General features: G+C 54.9%; 1 protein-coding gene across 2 annotated transcripts in view; it reads right to left on the bottom strand.

Moving 5' to 3' along the window:
* Positions 1 to 907: 907 nt before the first annotated feature.
* DPYSL3 (dihydropyrimidinase like 3) overlaps positions 908 to 13631 on the bottom strand; it is a 31347-nt gene continuing 18623 nt past the window's right edge. For both annotated transcript variants that reach the window (XM_074155803.1, XM_074155804.1), the window contains exons 3-14: positions 12413 to 12597; positions 11190 to 11354; positions 10920 to 10981; positions 10457 to 10537; positions 9030 to 9098; positions 6413 to 6533; positions 5668 to 5824; positions 3892 to 4033; positions 3404 to 3574; positions 2671 to 2850; positions 2048 to 2210; positions 908 to 1591 (exon numbers count right to left, since the gene is read on the bottom strand). In XM_074155803.1, coding sequence (XP_074011904.1) covers positions 1503 to 1591; positions 2048 to 2210; positions 2671 to 2850; positions 3404 to 3574; positions 3892 to 4033; positions 5668 to 5824; positions 6413 to 6533; positions 9030 to 9098; positions 10457 to 10537; positions 10920 to 10981; positions 11190 to 11354; positions 12413 to 12597 — 1585 coding nt within the window. In that variant the 3' untranslated portion in view covers positions 908 to 1502. The remainder of the gene's footprint in view (positions 1592 to 2047; positions 2211 to 2670; positions 2851 to 3403; positions 3575 to 3891; positions 4034 to 5667; positions 5825 to 6412; positions 6534 to 9029; positions 9099 to 10456; positions 10538 to 10919; positions 10982 to 11189; positions 11355 to 12412; positions 12598 to 13631) is intronic.

Consider the following 13631-nt stretch of genomic DNA (forward strand, 5'->3'; position numbering starts at 1 on the left):
AGGCTTCTACAACCATCTCTCCTTTCCCCTCTTTCCCTGTAAACAGAGGCACAGTCTCGGCTTAATCACTACCAGGCAACAGGAAAACATCTTTAATTACTTGATAGCAGAATCTCACTAAACGTGTAAGTACGAGCCACCTTCCCCACCCCTGGCACCACTATCCCGGCATGGCCCCTTAGGAGCGCTGCACGGACAACTTGTACTGTCTGAGCTGCAGGCCTGTGAAAATAAATATTTCAAGGTCAAATACTTAAGGAAGAAAAAAAAAGTGTACTTATTTAGCACAGCCTAAATCGACACTTAATGTTTGTAATACTTAAAATCCAATCAAGTTTTTTTTTCTTGCATGCTTTGCAAGCTTTAGAAGGCCGTGGCTCTTGGTTTGATAAACACGGCTTGATAGAAGGGGAGCGTTTAACTCACAGGTGCCCACAGAAAACAGCCCCCGTGTCCATCCCCAGGGGCTCAGACCCAACACCAGGGCCCGGCCGTGCCACGGGAGCCGGTCTCCGTCACCACACAGACAACAGGCATGGCTCCACCGGGTGTTCACAGCCCGTGACGGCTGGGTCCGGCTGCAGCCAGGGAGCAGACCCTCAGACCCAACAGACTGTCACCTGCAACACACTGTTCTGCCAACACCTCTGCTTTTGCCTGAGAAGCTACACCAACACCCGACACCGACAGCAGCGAGCACCGCACGGTCTCCCTCTGAGGGCCTGTCCCGGCACTGGGGCTCCTCCAGCTCAAACGCCACCCAAAGCCCCTCCTGGAGCCCATGGAGCCCCTCCTGGAGCCCCAGGCCCCTGAAGCCCCTCCTGGATCTCACCCACAGGGCACAGCTCCACGGCAGCCCTGCCCAGCAGCAGCTCGGGAAGAAAAGAGCCAACCAGCAACACGAATTGTTTGAAGGAACAACTTTTTTTTTTAATAAAGTGTACAAAGTAGTAAAACTCCTTACACGAGGTGCTGTGACAGCTGTTACAGAGATGATTTGGGCTCCCCCATAGGCCTTGTGGTGAAATGCCGATGAGCGTTGGGTGGAGATGAAGGACACGAACACGACACAGACCCACCTGCCCCTGTAGCTCCCGTGAACCTGTCCTCCCTGTCCCTCACTGTGGCCCCGGCCGGCCCCTGTTTGCCACCCCGGCCATTTGGCCGTCCCGCACCACGGCATCCCCCACACATTCAACACGAGTAACACACTGAACCGAGCGACCTGTCTGAGCGGCATGCATACACAGAAAGGAAGAGGAAAAACACAACCCAACCAAACCCACAACAACAACAACAACAACAGAATTTTAAGGCTATGCATAAAACAAAATGAAGCAGTATCTTTAAAGCTAGGTAGCAAGTAGCATTTGTGAAACATAAGGCTTGAGGCTTATTGATTCTTCAGAACAGGTTTATTTGCTTTTCCTTCTTAAACACCAATGTACCATTTTTCTTCCTTCGCTTGAACAGGGGTTTTGCTTCCTCCTGGGCAGGGACGTTTAACTCAGGGAGGTTATGTTGGAGCGGCCCCCCGGGGGCGCGACGATGCGCTTGCTCACGGAGCGCACACCTTCATCGATCTGGGTACCTGGGAGAGGACAGGAGAGCACAAAGGGGAGGGGGAAAGCAAAGTTAGAGCATTTTCTTCACAGGACTGAGCAGTCAGGCAAGCCTGGGGTCTTGTCGAAGGGCCTCCCAAGGCTGTCTACAGAAACCTGCTCCTTCTCCAACTCCAGTGACGACCCCGAGAGCAGCAGTGGCTCAAACGCCTCTGTAGACGCTCCTCCATGAACAGACCCAGCAAGACCAGGGTCTGATGCTGTGCTGGCACCTCCATGGCCACAGTCTGCCTTGTTTCTACTGCAAGGTGCCAGCTCCAGCCACATCCTTTAAGGGACACATGGTGTCTCACCCTGCCATGCTCCATTCCTGTGCTCAGCTTGCCCCAGGCCATCTCCCAGCTGCCCCCTGCCCCAGGCCAGGGGCTGGGACAGTGTGGCCAGTGGCCCTGTGGCCTCCCAGCCCAGCCACCGCGTGTCTTCACCTGACAGGCTGAATCCAGACTGATGGAGGTTCCTGACAGGGGGTGTCTGCCGTGTGGGGGACCCCCTGGTTGACCCTGCAGGGGTTCCCCCCTTGGGGGTGGTGGTCAGGTCAAACACAGGTCCATCGTACATGCCCCGGGGCACAGCATGCATGTCCGACATCTGTCACCAGAGAGAACAGGACAGTGACACTTCTCTGCTACCAGGGATCATCCTGCCATGGCAGCCCCATGCCCCAGCAATCCTCATCTCCCCAGTCCCACCGAGAGGCCATTCGCACTGGGCCCCTCCGTCCTGCATGCCCAAGACCTCCCTGTGGCATTGAGGCCCGGAGAAGCCCCATCGCCCACCTCCTGTGTGACGTCCTCCTCTCACGCCCACCCTGCAGAGCCCCCTGCAACAGCCACAGGTTTACACTGCAAGGATGGGGAAGGAGAAGCCCATTTCGCCCAGTCTCTTTGGTTTAAATTCAGCATTTCCCTCCAGACTCCTGCTGCAGCAGGACAGCAAAAAGGGCAGGTGTCACCCACTGCCAACCGGAAAACCAACCAGTTATTGGGGAAAAGGGTGATTTGGGCTAACAGTTTCCCAATTCTGTCTCCCGGCATCCCTGTCTCCTCACCTTCCTCCTGGCTTTGATGCGCTTGTAGACATAGTCAGGGAAGGGGCTGCAGGGCAGGAAGCGTCCAGTCCCCTGGGTCACATGCAGGTTGCCATCCTCCAGCATGATCTTCCCTTGGCATATGACAACCAGCGGGGCTCCGCGTAGCTCCATCCCTTCAAAGATGTTGTATTCGGCCGCCTGCAGCAACCGGAGATGACGGTCAGGAGGCACATGAGTGCTGCCTGCCCCCTCAGGTCTGTTCAGTCCCCACAGCTCGCTGCTGGGGTCACCAGTGCGAGGAGAGGACGCCTCTAACAGCCTTCCCTGCCCCAGAGGCCTCCTTTAGTCCACCTCACTAGTCCATCAAACTAAGAACCTGCCAGAGCTCCCAACATGAACCGGGACCTGCTGCTTCGGAGCTCGGTGTGAGCAAGGACTCCAAGAACAGAGGGGGGCAGGACCTAGGCTTGAGGTAAGGCATGAAAAAAGCACGCTGGCAAAGACAGGAAAAATTTGTACTTGGAAGAGGAACCCAAATAAGGAGAAATTTGTGTCCTTACACCTGTGTGGGCCAGGCTCAGGAGTGAGAAAAGCAGAGCCCAGGGCTCACAGCCACTCTACCCCACAGTCACGGCTGGCATTGCCCGCAGCCTGGACTCAGTCCCCCAAGCTCCCAGCAGCCAGGAAGCCTTTACACAGTGCTACTCGCCTCCCACACTCTAGCATTCCCACAGACGAGCAGAGGACTTACAGACTGATGGGTTTTTGCTGTGACGATCTTCACTGCATCAGGATCCCAAATAACCAGGTCGCTGTCTGAGCCCACTGCTATTCTCCCTTTCCGTGGGTACAGGTTGAAGATTTTTGCAGCGTTAGTGCTCGTCACAGCCACAAACTGGTTTTCATCCATCTTTCCTGTGGCCTGCTCAGACACAAAGGGAATTAAGAGCTCTTTTGGGGAAAGGGAGAGTAAGAGCCAGACTCATTCCCACACAAGCCATGGGCCAGCTGGGCCCAGGCCACTGCGGCTGGTCTCACTACTGGCCCCAGACAGACCAAAAAGTGGGGGCACAGTCAGAGCTCCTGGCTGTTCACCCTGAGCCTGTGACTGCTGCCTCTCCCGCTCTGGCTTGGTTGGGCTCTCAGAGCCAGCGAGGAGCCAGGCCGGGTGCCCAGCTCTGCGGGGGCAACAACAGGGGCGTCCCGTCAGCCCTGCCCTCTCCCCGGCCTGGCTCTTACCACTGCCTTGTCCCAGATGACAGACATCCGTTCCTCTATGCCATTGGTCCCTTCCGGGATTGCCGTGAAGTTGTCTTTTCCTATCGCTTTCTGCGCAGTGCTGAATGTACAGTGGGCGCTTCCCGAAACCTGCAGGTCACCACTGCAAGGTGGTGGGAAGAGAAGCGTCATCAGGGGACAGGCAGCCGCTGGAGAGCCATCGCTGCCGGGCAAAGGAAGAGGACCGGTGCAGGCCAGCTCCTGGCACTGCCCGTGTGAGGCAAGTGGTCTCGAGCACGTGGCTCCCAGCCTGGCTGCGCCTGAACCCAGCCCGGCGCGGACACAACGGTTCTGCTTGGGGCTGCGAATCGGCCCTAATCCACTGGTAATCTCCATCTTCCTCTGATAATTTCTGCCATATGTCTGACTGCCTGCACAGCCAGAGACCCAGGCTGACGACACAACATGCTCCCTAATCTCCACCAGATTTGTCCTGGTGGAAGAAAACAAGCCGTCCAGCCCAGCTGGAGCCTCGCAGCCTCTCCTCCTGCTGAAGCATCACAGAAAACGGTGTGGGAAAGGCGTCAGGACAGACACCTGTGGGCTGCAGGGACTCAGAGTGCTCTTGCCTCTCCGTTGAGGTCTGGAGTAAATTTGAAGTGGAAGGGAAGGGTTAGAAAGCCAATTCAGGAGGTGGATTCACTCCTCCCTGCCAGTCCGTAAGACCTGCACCTATTTCATACACCCAGACCGAGCAGAGGCACATCTTGCTCCTTGACAATGGTGAAATCCAGGGTGAGCTGCATATTCTGGCCCCAAATGCAGCAGCACCTCTCTTAGGCCAGCCATGGCACCTCCACGCTGGCACAACCCCGGTTTATCCTAATGTGCCCCTCCGCAGAAACACCTCTCACTGACCAGTCATCCCTTGCTCATCTAGTAGAGATGTTTCCAGCATTACCTCAAAGGTCATTTCCATTTACAGCCCCCTCAGTGTCAGCCCTCGCTGGCTAACACAGACCAGCTGCCGCGCATGCAGTTTGGCATACAAACACGGGGTGAGAGGGGCGTGCAATTCGCACGTGGCACGTGGAGAGCAACGAGCTCTGCGTCCCGAGCTGCTGCGCGTACCTTGCCAGTGAGGGGATGGAGTGTAACTGTGAAAGGTCAAAGCAAATTGCTGAAGCGCTTTTATTGTTTGCTATTTTCAACAAATCCCTTCCCCACCCCCTTGCCTTCAGAGCGAAACAATGACCTACCATCCCCGGCAGACGTGCGGGAGCTGCCCTTAAAGGCCTGGTGCGCTCTGCCGGCTGTACTGCTGCTCACCCAAACACATCACAAAACGACTGCTTTGTGTTCCACCGGGGGCCACCTGTAACCCCTCCACCTTCTCCTGCACATCACAACCCAGGCGGCCATTCTCACCCCTCAGGTGCAGAAGGGCTGCTCCAGTTTGGTGAAGACTTTTGTTGACAAGTCTGTGTTAGCTGCTCCTCATTTCTTTGCCTTCTCCAGGGCATTTAAAATGGTTCGTAACTACCCTGGTATTTTTCTCTTTACTGATGTTAAGCTTCTGGCGCTTCCCCTGTCCTCCCTCCGCTCTCAGGGAGAAGCCACCACGGCTCCGAGTCAGAGCCATTCCATCAGTCAGCCCACTACATGCTGACAGCCAAATGGCTTGGGTTGGACGAAGGCCCGTGCTGCCCAGGTGCTCCATAACCTCCTCCTTCCCTGCCCGAGGCCGGAGTCCGCTTCCTCCGGCGCACGGCGCTGCCCGGCAGAGCCACCACTCACCTGGCCAGGAGGGAGTTGATGTAGTCAGGGGTTGTTGGGTCTGGGCTCAGCGGCGGAGAGACCACAAACGCCGCGGCCTTGGCCCAGTTCTTGCTCCAGTAGTGCGTCCCGTCAGTCCCCAGACTGGCCGTGATGGGCTCACCAAACACCACGTTGCCTGGAAAGGGGGACAGAAAGGACTCCGTTTTGGTGGAGCCTGGAGGCGTTCTCCATTCCACAGCACTACCAACAGCCTGCTGTGCCCAGAGGACACCCAGGCCCACGCCGGGCTGTCCCACACTGCCTGATTGGACCTCAGGTGCTGTGGCAGGCAGGAGGGACAGCAAGGCACACAGCCCTGCCCGCCATCACCGTAGGGCACTGATCCTGCTGGCACAGCAAGCCCGGTGGGAGCGTGGTGCAGGAAAGCACGGCTGCAGAGCTATATGGGGCTCAAACCACTTGGACATGGACCGGAGGAGTCTCCTCAGAGAGCCCTTCACAGCCACAGACAAACTTTGGTGTTTAAAGCACTGCTCCTGTGACAACAGGAGGTGGCTCCATGCAGGCTGGTGCAGTGTCCCCGTGCCCCTCACAAGTCAGGTAAATCCCTGAACCAACCGCAGGAGGGGAAGCACTGGATGGCACTCAGGGCGCAGTGGTGGTCTCGGCAAAACAACCATGAGGACACAGGGACCACTGAACCCAGTTGCCCAGGATCCCAGCGGCAACAGCAAGGCTGGGTGCAGCAGCAGCTGCCACTCACCCTTTTTTCTGGCTTGCGAGATGAGGTCAGCAGCACTTTTGCTCATCACTTTAGTCACGTAGAGAGGACAGTTGGTCTGGCTGGCAATGGTGATGGCCCGGAAGACAGCTTCTGCTTCCAGCTGCAAGAGAAAACAGCACACGGCTGCAGAGGAGCACCGGGCGGGCAGGGAAGAGCCCCTGCTCCTCTCGGCACACCACGGATTGCTGCTGACTCCCTGTGCCCTGGCCCTTACCCATGGCTCCCTGAGGGCAGGTTCACCAGGGAGACCTGACGGGGAAGCTTCATTCTCCCTGGGGCCTGGCCCAACCCGCAGGATATGGCCCCGGGATGCTCAGCGGGGGAGCGCTGCCTGGACCGCACTCGGGGCCAGCACATAGCTGCAGCTGATTTTTCCATCGCCTGGTTCCAGCTCTCCTGACAGCCAGAGAAGCCCAGGGACTGCTGCCTGGACCTGGCAGCATGGGTCACAGGCTGACGCCAGAAAAAGGGTCTGCCCCTTCAAACCACGCACCGCTCCGGGCTCTCCTGCCGCTGCGCTCGGTTTCCCCAAAGGCCGCACTGCCTGCGGCGGGTGCAGGGAGGGTGCAGGGAGCCACGGAGGGTGCAGGGGGCCATGCGGGAGGCTGTTGGTGTCGGGGCCTGGCTGCCCTGCCATGCAGCTGCTGCTCGTCCTGGCCTGCTGACACAGCCCTGTGTTCCACCGTCCCGCTGTCAGCCGAGGGCGGGTTTCCATCACGAGGGATATCTTTGGACTATTACATCAGCCCGTGCTCAGCCTGAGCTCAACCCCAGAGTTTCTCCAAGTGTTTGCTCTACAGTTTGGCTTCAAGCTTTGGCATGAGAAAGTTCAGAACAGAAGCCTTAAAAAGACAATGTACCAATGAGGCTGCTCCCGGGGGAGGCCGGGGCTGCAGGGAATGCGGTGACTGCGGGCCAGGCAGCCGCCCGCGCCGAATGCTCCCGGCAGCGGGAGAGGCAGACACTGCACCCAGACACCTCGCACTTCTGCAGCCTGTTTGCTGCACAGTGAAAAGAGCTTTATCTCTTCTGCTTAAAGACTCTTTAAACAGAAATTTAAACAAGAAAATATTTTTATCAGCATGCTTATGGACTTGAGTAGTTGACGGGGTTTAATGTGGACGGGAGAAAACAGAGCCATCACACTCCACAGCACCTTACAGTCTGGAGCAGCACCATCCTGCCCTACCAAATCACCACCATCACCCGATAGAAGAGCATGTCTTTAATCCCCACTAAGGTCCCTCTGGGACAGAGCAGATCCACAGAGCTATGGACCACCCCCCCAGTGCTTCCCCATCGACCTGCAGGCTTTATGGGGCGTAGCAGGGTCATTTGTGCTCTACCTAACATTTTCCCAGGTAGAGGATGTTCTGGAAGAGGGACACTGTTTATTTTCAAAGGCAATGAGATCTGGATTTGTCTGAACAGACAGTATCTAGAGTGTTCTTGCACTGTTCTCAGTTGCCTTACACTTTAATGGCATTTCAAGATCAAACACTCAACAATGTTTTACTAGCTCTGGAGCAGAAGAACTGCAGTGCTGTCCTACAATAATAGGACGGTTCTCAAATCCTGGCACAACCACAGCATCCCATAATTGCAGGTTAGCTTGCCAACTAGTGGCAATGGGTCTAGAGCCATAAAAATAAATGGCAGTTTACACAGAGAGGGACTCTGATCTACTGTACTTGACAATGAGGCTCTTCCCTGTACAGAAAAATGCTTTACAGTCTCACACTTCACAGAGATTAAACACTGTATTACACTAGGCTATAGATGTTGTTACCAGCCATAATACAGTCAACTTCTTACACTCTCAATTTAAGCCAACTGATTTTACTTCCACAGACCCCGACATACAAATCTGTCCCTGTGCTCCCCTGCTCGGCTTTGCTGTTGTACCAAAGTCTATAGTTTTCCTCTCTCATGTGCTATGGAAAGTTAAAAGCCCCTCTCAGCAGGCAGCTATCTCAAGAAAACCTATCTAAAATTAGACTCAACTCAGATTAATGGACCAAACAGAAAAATACCCTGTGAGCTAAAATTAGAAGTAATCTAATTAGTGTCTTGACAATGATTTGTAACCAGGAAATTCCCCCACTCCTTCTACCAATGGCTTTGTCCGTCTGATTTTGAAACACACTTTAAACCCTAAGCAGAGATTAAGCAGGAAGAAGCTGGAATCTGTCTGCACTCAGATAGACACAAACAGTGAATTTTCAGAGAAACTAAAACTCACCATTCAATTCTTCTGAGGCCTCTTACATCTGTGGAGTCACCTATAAAAGACAAATGCCCCGAAACCAGCCCCAAATGCTGCTACAGCCATACAGATATTTTTGTTGACTGATTCATCTCTGGGAGACTCAGAAGCCCTTGTCTCTTGAGCCAGACTGAAAAACGTTTGTCGCACCTCACTCTTTCCTGGGCTGATGATGAACAGGACAGTGCTGCCTGTAAAAATGGATCCCCATGGATGCACACACACACAGACACATGACACTTGCTTGGCCCCAGTGCACACACTCAGTCCTACGGGGACTTGTGGGAAAAGCTCTGCAGTGCAAGGCTGGTGCTGTCCTTTGCACCTTACCTCCTCAGGTCTGCTCAGCACGTGGCCCTCGGGGCCGGTTATTCCCATCTCCAGCATCCTGGTTTGTTCCTAGGACATTGAAAGGACAGAGAGACGTTACAAGACTGTGAAACTATCAATCACACAGAAAAGCAGATCCCTCCTGCATCCAGCCCTTCACTTGGGACTGCCACCACCCTGTGGCCTGTGGGACCACCAGGCATGGTGAGAGGCAGCTACACCCTCAACGGGTTCGAGAGAGAAAGAGGGAGGATGGGGAAACGGGAGCGCTTGGAGGGAACGTGGACACCAACTGAAACCTCTTTGATGAAACAAGCATAGTGTGGAGGAAAAAAGGGTACAAAACTCCCCAGCTCCACAAACAGCACTTGATATATTTACAATTCCTTTCCAAGGCCCTCCCCGGCTCCCCTTCTGAAAAACAAGTAGTCTGAGTAGAAACTATGGAGAAAACAATCATGAAAGCCAATATAGACATTCTCCTCCTAAGGTTACTCCTGGGTCCCCACTGCTGTTATTTAGTCATTTGGATATCAGCAAGTGCTAAATCCTGTCCTGTATCAACTTCTATGAAGCTGGCGGTGTGGGATGTTGGTTCCTGTATTAACATTACCCAAATATTTTGCTGTTATAAATAAGGACCATGCATGATTGTGTGTGTGTGTGCTGCATGCACTGGCCTGCCCATCTCCCGTCTGTACCATGGAGATTTCTCTCGCATTCCATCATTTCAAATGTCTCCCTTTGAGAGAGGTCAAAGGAAACAAACAAGGGGACTTCATGCCATCCATTTGTGCACTGCAGCTCTAAAAAGTCCAAAGAAAAACTGATTCTTGTAGTCCAAGAGGATGTTTGACAAATGACCTCTTAGTTCACACTCCAACTCTCAAGAATAAGAGAGACAGGAAAAAACAAGGACTTGGCGAGCATAACTGAGCAACGTCTTCCCTGTCTTAATGAAAATCAAAACATTTGGACTTTCTCTCATCCAGCACCAAATACAACACAGCGGGTCAATACAGCCTACCCACTTAACACCAGCACCACCATTCCCCTGCAAATCCAGCTCCATCAGCCGCTGCTGGTTTACAGCGGGGAGAAAATTCCTCCCTTGCCGCGGGACTCTCCAATACCCTTGAACTCTCTGAGCCGATTGTGTGCAAGGCAAAGGTCTCTGTCCCTCCACACCACAGAGCTGCAGTTGGCATGAACACACAATACTTGGTAGTTCACTCTCTTCCATTTAGATAATTGCTAATTCACTATTTCAAATTCACTTATGCACCACATATTCACAACAGAAAATCTTGGTAAATTTGACGTTGCATCTGAGCACCTTGCAGAAGACACCTATGCAGCTTTAGACTCATTTTGTCAATGCCCCACACTGGGCTAGATTTTCAGTCCCCAGAAGAGTAGTTCGTTACCTGTGCAATTATATCTCCATTTTCAGCATGAACTTGAGCTATGGCACCCAGCTCTGCCAGGCAGCTGAATATCTCGTACAGCTAAAACAGAGACAAGAAACAATGATTACTGAGCAGACAGACCGCCCTCGGCACCCCGCACGACCCTCCAGCCGCGGACAGTAGCAGGGCTGGTGTGGGCGTCCCGGGACCAGCTCCAGCCATGCCGGGTGCTGCCCACCGAGGGCAGCGGATGGTGTCGGTGATGTCCAGGCCAGACCTCTGCCCTCCTGCAACGTGGGAGCCCGGATGGACCGCAGCAAGCACACCATCCTGCAGCCCTCTGAAGGCAGTGAGGGCAGAGGAGAGGAGCCGTGAGGAATGGTCAGGAGCAGCCGCTTGCCTGCCACCCTGGCCTCCCTGCGCCCAGCGTGGCCACCGTCCCTCGCATCAACACAACCAAGGCGGCAAAGGGGGGTCTCACCTCGGTGTTTGACATCTGGTACAAATCCTTGTAGGCCATGTACACCATGAAGGAGTTGACTCCTGGGGGCAGAGGAGAGAGGGCTGAGCTGGGGACTCTCCCCGCTCTGGGCTGCCTTCCCCCCCAGCCCATCTGCAGGGCACAACTCTCGCTTGTGCCCAGCAGGCACTCGACAGCGAGATGAGGGATGACGGCAGGGTCACCCCGTGCCCTGCTTCCCCCGGGACCACCCCGCAGCAAGGGGACCGCAGGGAGCAGTGGGCAGCAAACCTTTCTCTTGGACCATGGTGTGCAGCTCCTGCCGGACGCGGTCACTCCAGCGGGGGACGTCCACGTGCAGCGCGTAGTCGCAGCAGGCCTTCCCGTCCGCCCACTCTCGCCACCGCTCCAGCGCCTCGGCCAGGCTGGACTCGGGCTCCGGCACCACGTGGTCCACTGCGGGGGCACGGCAGTGTGAGGCATGGGCAGGGGCTCCCCAGCAGCCACCCCACCGCTGCCCCACATGCTGCTGGGCACCTCCGCAATCCCAGGTCACCTCTCAGCAGCCTCAGGGCAGCTCTGGAGGGCAGATCCCATCACTGCCGCAACGTGTCTGGGCTTCACCATGCACTTTTACCAGCAGAGGAGCACGCAGAACCTTTGCTTAATGGCCTTTGGCTCAGGACCAGGGGCTTTTACAGGCTTCTGCTGAGAAATCAGCTGAAAAATGAAGGGCCTTGTCCTTCCTCACTCCCGCTTCCACCCCATTAACACACAGCCTCCTCCCACGCGGCAATACTAATGCACCTTTTATTGCCCACCATGTAATCCCCATGCCCTGCCACAGTCCATTTCACACAACTTATTTTTTTGGCCCATGGGGCAAGGAGAACCAGTGAGGGGGAAGGCAAGAAACCCTCTGATCCTTTACTGGAAGGATCAACAGTTGCTCCTGCATCCCAAGAAATCCTGCTGTAAACACAGCTGTGACCACTGCACAGTAGTAAAAACTAGACCTCAGACCAGTGCACAACCGTAGCCTTCTCCAAGGAAGGGCCTCAGAATTCCCTTTCCTTTTTCGTTAGCACTGTTTATTTCCGAGCAGTGCAGGATGCCAGGACATTGCTCCGTTCCTCAGATGACTCTGAGCATCACGCTGCCCTATTTTTATTTAACAGGGAAAAAAAGTGATGCCATTGTTCTTTTTTGAGGGTCCCAGGGGCACCAGTGGCTGCTGCAGACAATGAAACACTGCAGAACACAGGATCTGCAAGGGCAAGGGGTCCTATGCAAATCTCCCGTCCCACCACTTCAGTGTTACTAAGGGTCCCAAAGATTCATACCACCTCTCACTCTCTAGACTGCATTGACAGAGACCGCAGGAAAGATGAGCACACTGACATGGACCTTTAAAACAAGGACAACTGAGAAAAGCAAAGAGAAAAAGAAATAACTGGGCAACGTTCCAAGAGTGCTGGGTTCTGTCACATACAGGACCTGCCTGCTGCACTCACTGATCATGGTGGTTCCACCAGCCAGAGCTGCTTTCGTCCCTTGGAAGAAATCATCCACAGCTGTCATCCCCTTGTATGGCATCTGCAGGCGAGTGTGGACATCAATTCCTCCAGGGATCACCATCTTCCCGTTGGCTTCTATGGTTTTGACCCCTCCAGGGACGATCAGATTGTCGCCAATCTGCCTGATGAGATCATACCAAGATGGTGAGCCACACACAAAGGAAAACCAGCCACAATGTCATCAATGATCAGTTCAGCTTGGGAGTAGCCAGGTCGCCTCCTCCCACTGGCAGGAATGTCCCACTCCCACAGCTGGGCTTGCAGGAGCCAGCAGAGTGAAGCCACCTCACCCTGCAGCAGGACTGTCTGGCTCGCTTAAACCTACGATTTGCACAGTCCAGGGGTGGCCACCATCTGTCCGACTGCTCTGTGGTGTCTATGATGGCACCTGCTGTCTGGGGAGCATGATCTGATGGGCAGGCAGATCTCTGCAGGGTATGGCGAGAAGCTGCCTAGGACACTCCACACCGCACAGACTCATGAGCCAGGCTCCCACAAGCGTTTCCAGCACAGCATCCTACCTGTTCAGGGGTGCACGCTCACAAAACCCAGCACCGGCCCTGCCTCCAGTAAGACGCACCCCTAATCTCTCCTCTCCCCCGTCCTTCTGCCCACCTTAAGTAAGGCTCAAGTCTGAGGCTTACTTACAGAGAAAGATGATTTCCCAGTGTAATGCCACAGCTGCCAGGCCAGCTCAGGGCTCCTCAGAGCACAAAGTCCCAAGGGTGTGGGGAAGCCTCCCTCCGGGGAGCTGGGGAGGAGCTGACGAAGGGCACAGCATCGGGGCTGCCGCCCGGCTGGGCTCGGGCACAGGCTGGAGGCACCGGGCTCACGCTCTTCCCAAGGAGTACAGAGTCCTCCCCTCCCCAGGACCCCCGCTTTGGCACTGTCTCCTTCATCGCCCTGAAGGGCATCTTTGCTATCAGCAGGGCCATGCTCTAGTGAAGGCAGCTAAAATCCCAAGTACCTAAAAATATCTTCTGAAAACAGGAAACCTAAAAAGTTCCAGTACACATCTACTCATAACCTAAAATACCGTTACAGTCCTGTGGAGTTTGTGCTGTTCTAGCACACAACATTCTCCTCCCCAGACATACCCAGTGCTCCTGCGGGCCAGGTCACCCGAACCTTGGGACTCCCTTCGCTCAGCCCCCCG

The sequence above is a fragment of the Numenius arquata genome, chromosome 11 (assembly GCF_964106895.1).
Source record: "Numenius arquata chromosome 11, bNumArq3.hap1.1, whole genome shotgun sequence".
In the NCBI taxonomy this organism is placed as follows: Eukaryota; Metazoa; Chordata; class Aves; order Charadriiformes; family Scolopacidae; genus Numenius; species Numenius arquata.